The sequence below is a fragment of the Lissotriton vulgaris genome, chromosome 6, assembly GCF_964263255.1.
Source record: "Lissotriton vulgaris chromosome 6, aLisVul1.2, whole genome shotgun sequence".
NCBI classification, from domain to species: Eukaryota; Metazoa; Chordata; class Amphibia; order Caudata; family Salamandridae; genus Lissotriton; species Lissotriton vulgaris.
In genome coordinates, this window is record NC_141694.1 from 127,720,816 (window position 1) to 127,733,890 (window position 13,075).

Below are 13,075 nucleotides of genomic sequence, written 5' to 3' on the forward strand. Positions count from 1 at the left end.
GATTGAGTTAGGCAGTAGTGGGGAACCTAACCCAACTTTTAAGGGCAGAGGTTGCCACTCTTACATATATTTTATCGTTTCTCCCACACTTAGAAACTGGATCAGCAGTATGGTGATTGAAATTAGCATTTTTAGTGATCATAACCCCTTGGTTATGGAACTAAAATGTCTAAACTGCAAGAAACCATTGAGTAGAGTAGATGCAACAGAAAAGGTGGTAGATCAGGGGAGGAGGCTTAGGTGGGCCAAGATAGACTGAGATAAATTCTATAGGTGTCTAGTAACAGCAGGGCTAAACGCTATAAATGTATGCCTTGATCAAAACAACGAGGGAGCGATGGTGGTCGGCGCATTTGAAGAAATAGCACGTCTTGTCGACGGTCTATTAAAGACCTCTAAAAGAAGTAAAACAGTCACCACATCTCGTTGGTTTGACCAAGATTGTATCAAGGCACATAAAGATCTCAAATATAGTTTAAAACAGTGCCCTAGGGATAACTCCAGAATAGCCCATTGCAGATCGAAATATAAAAAGGCCCTGAAATCCCATAAAGAAAGCCTTCAAATACAAGCCTGGGAGGACCTAAGAGGCGGCAGAAAGAGGAGATATGTCTGGGTCTGGAAAGTCATAAACAAACTGTGCTTCCAGGACCCAAGCGCACCAAAATACTGAATACCATCTAACCAGAACAATGGCATACCCACTTCCTGAGTTTGTATAATCATACAGGGAAAACCACTCATGATGAAGGGCAGAGGTCAAAATTGACTGCACGGCTAGATTTCTCTATGGCAGAAAAGTGGAATTGGCTATCTTGGGGTTAACTAAAAATAAAGCACCCGGACCGGACGGTATACCCCCTGATCTTTACCTGAGTAAAATTGAGCTGTGGGCTCCCATTCTCACGAGGGTCCTGAACGAGGCAGTTGTGGCAGGGCTGCCCCGCTCTTGGTCCTCGGCGACTATTGTACCAATCTATAAAAAAGGGAATCGGGATGACCACCAATGTTATCGCCCCATATCTTTAATTGACGTGACGGCGAGGGTGTTGGGCCGTGCCATTTTAAATCGTTTACAAGATTGGGCAGAGGATAACCAAATACTTAGATATACAATATGGGTTCAGGGAGGGAAGATCAACCACCGATCAGTGTCTGAATTTATACCTCTTGACGGCCAAGTACACTATAGCCAGCAAGGGGGCTATTCACCTGGGGTTTATGGACCTTTCCGCAGCGTTTGACCGCGTAAACAGAGAAAAATTATGGGCATTGATGATCAGCCTGGGGGTGGAACAAGAGCTAGTCGACACCCTGAAGGCCCTACATTGGAGTACATCAGCAACGGTCCGTTTTATAACCAAGACTGAAGTAAGACAGAACCATTCCTATGTACGAGCGGAGTGCGGCAGGGCTGCATCTTAGCGCCATTTTTATTTTCCTTATATATCAATAATCTGGACAAGGAGCTATCCAAACTGAGCGTGGATTCCCCTCAAATAGGCCATCGTCCAGTGCTTTACGCGGACGACGCAGTGTTAGCCCGAACACCGCTGGGGCTCCAGAAGCTGATTGATGGATTTGTCAACTTCATGGCCTCACTAGACCTGTCAGCTAATCTGGAAAAATCCTATGTTATGTCAGTTGGGGCAAGACCAAAAAGGAAATTTGTATATAGGATAGGGACCCACAAAATAGGCCAGGTCCAGTCTTTTTCCTACTTAGGCGTTTTATTTGATGAGCAATTAGATTTTAAATCCCTGTTTGAAAAACACGCGGCAAAATTGGTGGCGTCATCAGGGGCCATAATGGGTTACGGGAGAAGACTGGGCAGATGGTCGCCGGAGCAAGTACTTAACTTGTACAGGTCAATATGTTGCGCTAAAGCATTCTATGGGTCAGAAGTGTGGTGTTTCACAAATAAGCATTTGCACCAGATTCAGGTGGAGGAATATAAGTTTTTTAAAAGGATACTTAAAGTGCCACAGAGTACTCCATCTTATATTTTACATGAAGAACTGGGAGAGCCCTACATTGAAGACCAAATAAAGATCAGGCGGCTCCTGGCTTGGATCAAAATCTGGACTAACCCAGAGGCTGGCCTCAACAGGCAAATCATTAAAGACTGTCTGAATCGTGACGGAGGGGGCCATATCCCCTGGATAAAATATGTAAAAGATTCCTTGGAGGCAATCGGTTGCAAAAACTTTTTCACCGTACCCGAAACCCTAAATGCCCAGAACAAGACGTTGGTCAAAAAACTGTTTGGTGAATGGACATCTACGGGTAGGGCTGTCATGGAAAAGCGTAAACATAGTTCTATTTTACAGCTTATTGAAAAAGGAACAGGGAATGGAACCATATTTAGCTGTGATGTACAATGCACAGGACAGATTTTATATGACCCGTTTCAGACTTAATATGCTACACCACCTACTCTCTGTCCCTTCTGGATTTACCCCTTCACTGGAGTTGAAGGGTACCTGCGGCTGCAACAGTAGGTCTCCGCAGGATACCCTTCACTTTGTACTGTTATGCTCATTTTACTCAGACCCCAGACGTACGTTTTTAGTGGGGATTCTTAAAAAAGCTAAATTTAGACAGGCAAAAACAGCTCTACTGTTTTTACAGGAAGCCTCAGATGCTCACACATTGTTTTGTATAATAAGTTTTATTAAGGTGGCTATGAGGTTAAGGAACACAAGAGAAGTAAATGATTGTAATGCCCTGTAATTAGAGACTGATAGCAGAACATTTTTTGACATGAATTCAATGCCCTTCCTCTTCTCTTAATCATTTTAATGTGGTTTTTAAATGTTTTTAAATGTACTTTTTATGTATGTACTTTTATGGTATCTTTTTAAGTGCCGAATAAAGATATTTGAATTGAAATTGAACTTACCTGTGCCAGGCTTAGTTTAGTTCTAGAAATAAAAGAACTACATTTTTTTTTATACAAACAATTGGTCTGAGTTCAGTCTTTGAGTGTTTACAACAAATGCTTAACACTGCCCTCCGATAAATCCTTACTGCTCGCCCACACTACCACAAATAGAGTAAGGTGCGATCTACTTTTACCCCTGCCTACCTTTGGGGTTCCACTGGACTCTGTGCACACTACCTCATTTTGGTATAGTATATACAGAGCCAGCTTCCTACACCTCATTTCTCTGTTCTTGAAGGGTTCCATTACCAGAATAAACTAGAGTGGTGATGGGGTGCAGCTCTGTCTAGTGCCCTAAAACCTGACTTGTTTGGAGAGAAGCCCATTGAACATCACATGAGCAGATGACATTATTTAATCACTGTCTATTAGGCCCCTCAACAAACCAAACCTATTTATTGTAGTCCTCGGGTGGTCTTATCCCACCTGATTAAAGGCTTTCTTGTTACTGGCATCAAGCAATACTGGGAGTGCATTTATGCGTTTCGCAGCATTTTCAATCGGGTGCAAGATCTTAACATTACCTAATACTTGTTAGCCCTATAGCTCTCATTCCATTGTACTTTATTGTGCCATAAAGTACAGACTCTTAACATAAGGATGGATTATGGCAGCTTTGGTCCTGCCACTGTCCTATCCTGTGCCACCATATACCCTTTCACCCTTGTTTTCCACTTCTTTATCAGCATTCCCCTCATTTAAGATACCCAGAGAGCCCTCCGATTTGTTCACCTATAGTGTGCTAGACCTTTTCATGGCTTGGAGTATCCTGTTGTCTAGTAACCTTGCTCACTGTTTCTACCTCCTTTAGTTCAAGCTTAAGTTTGCGATTTGCTAAAGTGCATCCTCCTAGCTTTCAAAACCACTGACATGATCTTCCTGCCCCTGCCACCTTAATTCTATCCCAAATCTCAGCCAGCTCAAGAAAAGAACCATAGTCTGGCTCCATGTATTTTGTGATAGTTTGTAATGCTATCCCTGTTTTAAACATCCCCCTTGTGGGTTCCTGCCTCCGCCTGTCTTCTATTTCTGAGCTCCCCTTTTATTAGACCTTACATGAAATATGTCCTGGAACCTTTTTTCATTATCTTACAGGATAAAGGTTTATTGGTATTCACCCTCTTGTCTTTCTCTCCAAATAGCAGAATCTGAAATACTAGATTATCCCCTCTAATGTCAATGTCCTCAAAGCCACATTTCCCCCATATCTATCCATCACTTTGTGCATGATCAAGTGAAAGACCTAAGCCAAATGTTTCCGTTTGCGAACCCTGTAGCAGTGTGTTGTTTGCACTTAAAAAACAATTAGATGTCCTCTTTATCCACAGTGTATCTTTTTGGGGAAAAGAAAGTCTATTATGCAATGGATTGTCCATTTTGCTTGTTTTGGAGCGAGTTATAACTTAGTAACATTATTGATAAATAGGTGGAGAGCCACCATTTTTTTTTTTTTTTTTAAGACCAACGGTCCCAAACTTTATTTAGTTCCCCAGTTAAGTCAGCAAGTATTCACACAATGTCATAATGCAGTACTACTACAAACGGTATTCAGCAAATAGCACATATTGACATGCCAGTTATACATGAGTGGGAATAAACAATAGCCAGTGGAGATGCATTAGTCCGTGAGTGACGGTGCCAGGAAATGTCTCATGTTGCAGTGCTTACAGCTCATAGCACTGCGAAAGGACCAACGTGGTCACGAAAGCTAACGGTCATTATTTAAAGTTGTGTTCCCTGATTAGCACAGTAACTGGCAGAGGCAGGACCATACCCTCCGTCGTCGTATGGGTCGCTGTGAGTCCACCTCCCGTTCATGGATGCATCCAGTCGGCAGTATGTGAAACGTAAATGGGGAGGGGGGGATCGAGCATTAATATGAGGACAGTATGGACAGTCTCTGTGTCAACCAAGGGGTACAACTGGGTAGTAAAAGAAGAGGGGGAGGGGGAAACATTTCAACAACTTGTGGACTAGTATGTGCTTGTGTGGTAGTGTACCTAGAACCCTAGCTATGTGTGGTGCATCCTGTGAGGGTCGCGCAGGGGCGGGGGCAGTTGAGGACATGGTGCCGCTGCAAGGCGGCGGGAGGGGGGGGGAAACGGCCGAAGGCGGGGTGGGGAGCTGTATGTGTCATCTCCGGTGTGTGAGGTCTCATCTGTTGGGGAAAGCGATGGGGGGGGGAGGGGCGGGACAGGGGAATGGGGAGGCGGGGGGGGGGGAGGGGAGAGCCCGCACCAGGTTTGGACAGCAGTCAACTGGGCCTCCTCTAGACCGCGCTGGGATGGTACTCTATACCGGCCTGGGCGCACGCTCGATGGTACGCAAGCAGGGCAGCATCCCAATCTTGGGCGATTGGGTACTTCCGTAGGCCAGCGGTCTCTTCCCTGTGTAGAGACACACTCTCCGCACAAGCCCAGTTGCCAAGAGAACGACGCCAGTCCGCAGGGCGCGGCGGGGTGGCGCTTTTCCACCGTTTCGTGATCAGGCGCTTGGCCGTAATGAGGCCTAAGTCCCAGAATCGCGCCCGTAGCTTGGTCTGCTTGGTCCTCTTGTAGAGTCCCAGTAGGCACACTTCCCACGTCTTGGGAAGGGTATCGCCTGTGGCCACAGTCAACATGTCCGCGACCGCCGACCAGTACGAGGTGAGGTGGGTGCAGCTCCAGAGCGCGTGCAAGAAGTTCGAGTCCAGGAGGCCGCATCTGGGACACGCCGAAGAGGTGAGCCCGAAGTAGCGATTCAGTTTGTCCGGAGATAAATATGCGCGGTGGATAATGTAATATTGGATGGTTTTGAATCGCGCGTTGCGGGGGATGTCTCTGGCGCCCGCTAATATTGCGGCCCACTGTTTGTCCGTCCAGTCTGTGCCTTGGTCGGCCACCCACTTTTCCCTCAGTCTTTGGGAGGAAAATTGTGTATGGCTGTGTAGTGCTTGAGCAAGCCAATGCACTATGTGGGACCCATTGCCCATCACATGTAGGTACTGGATGAGTAGATGAGTGGATGGTTCGCGGCTGACGTCACCCCATGCCTTCGTCAGCTCGTGGAGGAGTCTGGCGTGCGCCAGAAATTGACCAACTGGCAGCTCCGTGTCTGCGGCCAGGGTCTCGAAGGGCTGCAGCTCACCGTCGTTATACAGGCCGCCCAGGTCGTCTAAGCCTGCCGTAGTCCAGCTGCGTAGCTCGGCCGAGGACAGTATGCTAGTGTTAAGGGAGTCCCTAGTAGAGGTAGATTCGGAGCATAGGGCACCGTGTCTATGGTGAGTCTGAGGCTCCGTGTGAAGCATCGCTTCGCTACCGCCACATGGACCTGTGTGGGATGCCGGCTCTGCGTTAGGGGGTGGAAGAGCGTTAGTACCTGTACGGGAGACAGGGTGGTGTCGCCAGTGGCCGTGTCCGTCAGGTTCTTGCTGCTCAGCCAGTAAGCGACCCATTGTAGCTGGGCTGCTAAGTAATATAGCTCTTGATTTGGAACCGCCAAGCCCCCAGCGTCTGTGGCCGCGTATAGGGTCTTCAATGCTACCCGGGGCCTTCCCTTATTCCAGATGAGGCGTCTGGTGAGGGTTTCCAATCCTTTGAATATGCGTGCCGGCACATACCCTGGCAGATTAGTATAATAATAGAGGAGCCAGGGGAGCATTATCATCTTGGTTAGCGCCACTCTGGCCGGCACATTCAGTGGGAGGGAGTTCCAGAATGTGACCTGGGCCGTGAGCGAGGATATGGCTCTCACGAGGTTGCCCTCCAGGAGATCCACAGGGTCACGATATATTAAGATCCCTAGGTACCTAAATACCGTCGGGTGCCATCGGAGCGTCTCCCCCATCATGCGCACAGCACACTGTGGCATCTCGCCATTGAATGCATAGGCTCCCGATTTGGCCCAGTTAACACGGAGTCCCGACATATCCCCAAACGTTCGAAAGACGTCTGTGATCGCCGCTGGTATGCATGTGAGGTCTCTGATATATAACAATAGGTCGTCGGCGTACAGAGACACCGAGTGTATCTGGAGAGCCACCTCATCTGCATGTTCCAGTTTCAGACATGGTCAGACCCTTCACATTCAATGTTGGCAACTAAAATCATCATCAAAACCCTTCCCTCACACTGTCAATGCAGGTATTATTTGTCCTTTCCCTGCTCTTCAGAACATCACATTTATGGTTTGGTGCGTACATTTGGTTATCTGTTATGCCTAACCATATGGTAGTAGATTTTTCAGCTCCCACCTTCTTCTGTAGTTTCTCATACCACAGCTGCGTTTTTTCTTTGTTTTGGTATCTGATGAAATGGTAGATAATCATGTAGGCAATTGTTTTCCTTGCTCCCTTCATTTCTTCCTTAAGATCCTTACTTCATTCTGTTGAAGGTCCTGCAAGGTGGCTTTCGGCATTGTTAACCAGTGTGCATCATAGTTTGTCACCATTCTGTCTGTTCTGTATATGTGATGCAAAAGTGTCTCGTAGGATGCTTTATATGCCTCATTCTCCCTGTCAGCCCTCCTGCACACGTCCCCATATATGATACTGAACATGCTTCCTGGGTGATTACTTCTCTATGGGTGCTTCCACTAGTACAGCAAGCAAGGAAGTAGAGTCTTAAACTGCTGTTGCTCATCACGAAAATAAAGATCCATTAAGTGCAAAAATCAGGCCTTATGTTTGATGTAGATCCAGTTACCATCTGCAGCAGGTGCTTCACTCGCTGCATTAGAGCACAGTCCTATGAGACCCTCACTAGGGGCCAAAAAGTGTTGTCCCAAATATGAGCAACCACCCTGTTCAAGCCTCCAGCTACTCAACTTCCCACATCCAGCAGCACAAAACGTTCAGCACTGTGCATAATAATTGAATAATAGGTCGTATATATCTGCTAGGTCTTAAAACAACTTTGAGAAATCTGTGATGCTAAAATAAATAGATCTAGGTACTGTAAGAATATGCCAAATAGAAAATCGTAATTACTGTGGTGTATACGCAACAAGCTCTCGATTTTTTTTTTTTCAATTAGATCCCATACCATCCAGTATATCAAAGCCTCCATGGGTGGAAATTTTGAATTTTAATTAATTTCAGTTGACTTTTGTTCGCACTCCTAAGGACAGAGTTGGAAGGTTCTCTCAGGATGTATATCTTTGGTATCCCTTTTTTGGTAGTTTAATTTATTTGATACTAGCAGCCCGCCCCAGCGTTGCCTGGGCCAGAAGGAGGCTGCAGGCTGCATTATCCCAGGGCAGAACTCCCTCCCGCCCTGGACTTCAGCAACACGGCGGTGCACCCGCCGACTCCCCCCCCGCCTCCCGCCCGGACTTCAGCAACACGGCGGTGCACCCGCCAACTCCCCCCCGCCTCCCGCCCGGACTTCAGCAACACGGCGATGCACCTGCCGACTCCCTCCCGCCCAGACCTACGCAACACGGCGGTGCAGCCGCAACGTACCTCTCACTGCTCCTCCGCTTCCCGCCGGCTCCTCTGGTTCTCTCATACCGGCGCTGTTGTCCTCCGCCTCTTCCTGGTTCTGCTTCTCGCCGCTCCTCCCCTCACTCAGACGTCGCGCTGCTCTTCCTGGTTCTGGTGAACGCCGGCCGCTCCTCCCCTCACGCAGACGTCTCGGCCGGCGCTAGTTGCAAGGGACTACTTTGTTTTTAAATTTAAATTTTTTAATTTACGTTTTAATTTTATTTTATGGAGCCTATGTCCATCTACACACCCTGAGGATTATAAAAATGTATTGGGTGTGTGGATTGGCGCTGTGGTCCCCGAGTTTACCTTGCCAAAAGGTGCAAGTTCTCTCTTTATAATTTATTCGATATTTAACCACAATGAGTTCTCCTTTCCTTTCTCCATCGCAGTGCATGTGTTTTCTTGCCATCTCCCCAATGTGATGCTTCTTCTTCTTGTATTACTGTCCCTCACTCACTGTTGCTCTACCCCTCCTAGGTAGTTCATAAAAGCACAGCAACTGGCATATTTTTGCCATGGTCGACTGAGCAGACTTTATCAGGTTATTTGTTTTATCTTCTACAATCTGCTCGCCCAGGGGAGCAGGAAGACTAATGTGCCCATTTTAGAGACAGGATTTTGCTCGGTGCCAGGCCCCCCCTCCCTCTCCCCTCACCCATGTAAGAAAAAGAAACCAGGTAAACTCAAGTGTCCTAATGAGCTTTCTAGCCACCTGGAAGCAGATTGGTGGTCGACAGAACATTTCCTCCATTCCTCCCAAGGTGGCAAGAAGGAGCAAATGCCCTTGCCCAATGGGCTGCATCCCCAAAAAAGAAAATCCCTTGTTGAGTAGGTGGAACAGGCTGATTTCACTTGGGGTCTGTGAAGTACTGGTAGCTTTTGATTTTACCTGCGCTTGGAGAAAGTGCAGTGGTAAAGCGCGGTCTTCTCTTTGGCTTTGTGTTCAGTGGTCTGCTCTAATAGTCTGGCCCTGTTATCAGCCTTCGTGATGCAAATACTTCACCTAGTACCGCCCCATGAAGTAGCTTATAGAACTCAGTGATATTTTTGCAGTTGGTACCCTCTTTCAGCTGGTGAATCTCTTGAGTTTTGCCTCCTCTCTCCCTCTGGCCCCAGGTCTCTGCTGGAAGCACATGCTAGCTCCTGGACCCCTCCTTCTGCCTCTTGAAGTATTACCCGTGGGGCGGCTTCGCCCAGGAGTGCACAGGGATCTACTACATCAGCACTGCTTTCTCAGCGGATCTCTTTAGTGGCCGCTAGCTTTTCTGCTTTGTGTGGTGGTCATAACGCCTATCGGGCTCCCCCCTAGCTCTTCAAACCGGGTCAGACTGCGGGCCCACACCACTTGGTGTGCTCTGCTTCTGGAGTGGCAAGCTAAAAGGTGCAGGCAGGCACTTGCCCAAAGGGCCTCCCTAGGTTAAGCTTAAATCAGAAATAACTACTTTTTTCACTTTGTAAGAAATTAGTTTATTCTTAAATTCCAAAGTTATATACTGAAAGATCTATATCATAAATGGAACATATGTACGATGCGTTAACAATACCAACCAGACTTCACTTCTATGAAACTACCTCTGTACTAGACAGAAGTCTTGAATTGGCATGATTTGCTCTCTTCTGATCATCCAATACTTCAAGTTTATTCCAGAGACCATCATAAATCAGATACTCCTTCTTTACAATGAAACAATCCCACTTTACCAGATACCGGGAACCCTTGCTTGTTCTTTCTTCATAACTTTCCTCCTTCAAATTCACCCTCCACTGTGGGCATAGTAGATCTACTTGCGCTATACTGCTTTTAGTACTATTTAACCTTGGCCAACGGAAGAGTGTGAGTTTTGAAGCTGTAGTTTATTTTGCCTACATAAGGATCTGTTGATTTTGAACGCATATCGCTCTGCTGCATAGATGTTGTTGAGATCTGGCAAAGATTTGGCACAGACGAATAAAGTGGTCTTGCGCCTTTATTTTATCAACACAGTGCTTCCTTCACGACCACAGTGGTTCATGGAATATTTAGAGCGACAGCCTTGATGCAGGCGCCGTGCTGATGGAAGAAGTGCTTGTGCTGGCGTAAAGCTAAAATAACTACAATCCAAAAACTCTTTTGGAGCCTGCGCTGCCCTGTATTACAGATCGTGCGACTAAAAAAGCTGTCTGTAGTAGAAGGCAATATTTCAAAGTGAAACCAAATACCGCTTTAATGCTAAAAGATGAGGCTTGGTGAAAACTGTGTACAGCGTGATGCTTCCCTATACAAGCTGAAGTTTTTTTTAAAGTGTTCAAGAGAAGCGAAACTTACACAAAGTTTAATGTTGCATGAATGACAGTAGTTTTGAGGGAATTGGTCACCATAAGTTAGAAGAAAATATCAGCAAAGCTCAGGGAGTCTACAATGGACATTTTGATTGCAAACATGTAGTCAAAGCAACAAAGTTAGAATTAGGTGTGTCAAACACGTTATAACTGGAAGGGTGGGGGCATACTCTCCAAACCTTGCAAAGTTTAATAGACCTTCAGTGACTGTACACTTGGGTGAAAGCAAAATTTGAGATATTAGCAGCCAGATTATCCAGATTCAGCAAGATCTTGCATTCAAATTCTAACTTGTGCGAAAAGACCATGCGTTCCTACAAGTGGTTGTGGAATGAAGTGAGTGTTGGGCGTGGAGGGATAAGTTCTATTACCAACAGGGAGGGTGGAAAAAGAAGAGGATGGGAACAACCTCCTCTTGGAGTATCCCTAGCATTCATTGTGTGGTAATAGTTCTCACTTGGCTACTATTATTGTTATTACAATTATTACCTTACCAATACTTGATTTTCTTGACACATTTTACCCATAGATTTGCTTAAGTTACAATTTTGTATGTTATCTGTGTTAATGTAAACTTCAGTTATTTTCAATATTTTATTTTGTCCTTAGGTAAGAGGAATGTGTAGTGTCTGCATGTAGTGTTTGTGTGTCTATCATGTAGTAGAAATCCATTCTTCATGAGCTATGGGGGAGCTAAGGATTCCACTAGGATCATTGGGAGAAGTGAAGCCACAATTCAGCTTCCTGCTAGTTGCTAAATTTAGAAGTTAAATGTGCTTATTTGCAATAATTTATGCAGTAGGGTACTTGAACCAGACCATAGTGCATCTGTAATAAATACATAGTGCCCACTCCGTGGTTTCTTCCTCCTGCAAGAATGGTCTCTCAACACCATGCCAGTTTTATTAGTCTAGTCTAATTCTTGTCTTTCTGTTTCAGGAGGGCCCACAAAAGAAGAAAAGGAAATCTGAAGCTGCAGAGTCGGCTGGACAGTTGGATTTGTTGGCTATTGGTACAGCAGTCGGCAGCATTTTATTATATAGTGTTGTAAAAGGAGAACTACAGAGCAAGCTGGTAAGAACTGCATCTTCTTACTGTTACATTTAACTTGTAGGCCACTTTCCTATGGTGACCTTATAACAATTACCTGCACTTTATAATTAATAGATTCATAATTTGTAAAATCAGATTACATATCTTATTCGGAGCTGAACCAACTGAGCTTTTGGTTTGCATATACTAGTTTTTCCATCTGAACTAATCTTTTGGCCAAGGTGTCATGTTTGCTTTATATTATACCTAATTTTAAAGATGTAAATACATTGATTTCACAGCTTTGTTCGAAACTGGCTTTATCAGGCATCTTTGCGTTGCACATAGTTGTGATTTTGGGCTACAGATAGAGATCAAGTTACTTCAGACTAAGCCGTATATCTAAACAGTCTAGTTATTAGTGGAATTAGATATAAATATTATTTAAATAATGTACTCAACTCATGACAAGCACTGGCATAGCCAATAGGTGTAGCTTTGGGACATTAGCCAGAGCTGTTGGCTTTGCCAATGCCTTTAAGCTATGTTGTAGAGCATCATGGTTAATCAACCAACCATTGAAAGACAGAAGGTATAGCCAACAATACCGATAATGTGACCTGAAGTCTGCTGAAATGTCAGTGTCAAGTTCTTCTTATAGGCTATTGTGCATAATGGCAAAGCCTTAATGACAGGAAACTATATTGTGGTTCCAGCTTTAACCCAGAAGGCGCTCAAACATCTGCCTTTGCTTTTCCCTACAATAACTGCTCAGCCTTTCATGTATGGAAATAGACTTCCACCTCTTTAGAACTAATATCTCTGAGTGGGTTCAGACCTAATTGTGTATTATTACTCTAGTTTCAAAGTGTAGCCAGCTTCTAAACCCACTATTGCTGCGTCATTAATATGGTCCAAGTACCATTTAGCTTCTTTCAAGAAATGTCCGGTGTGTGTTTGGAGTTTTAGCAGGATGTGCCAAGCAAAAAGAGGCAAAGTGAACTTTGTAACAGAAGACTTTTACCAGGATCTTGCTGATGAAATGAATGTGTTGCTTTGTGTACGAATGAGGGGCATGTTGTAGCTAAAGATATTAGTACTTTCAGCACAAGAAGCTGAAAACAGTAACAGTGATATCAATGATTCAGTACATTCTATTAGAATTCATGAGAATGACCAAGGATCCCATACAGATATTTAGAGTGGGGAAGTTAATGATACCTTTCTGGATCTAAGATCATTATCCTATCCAAAGATAATGTTCTTAACTGCGATGTTGCAGAAATGTTATTGCCACAGATATCTCCACAAAGGTA

At 45.1% G+C, this 13,075-nt stretch overlaps 1 protein-coding gene across 1 annotated transcript in view; it reads left to right on the forward strand.

Annotated features, from left to right (window-relative positions):
- The window catches only part of WDR43 (WD repeat domain 43), a 465,298-nt gene that overhangs the window by 42,757 nt on the left and 409,466 nt on the right, over positions 1–13,075 (forward strand). Inside the window, exon 2 of the mRNA XM_086926143.1 lies at positions 11,667–11,801. Within this exon, the coding sequence (XP_086782269.1) occupies positions 11,667–11,801 (135 nt within the window). The remainder of the gene's footprint in view (positions 1–11,666; positions 11,802–13,075) is intronic.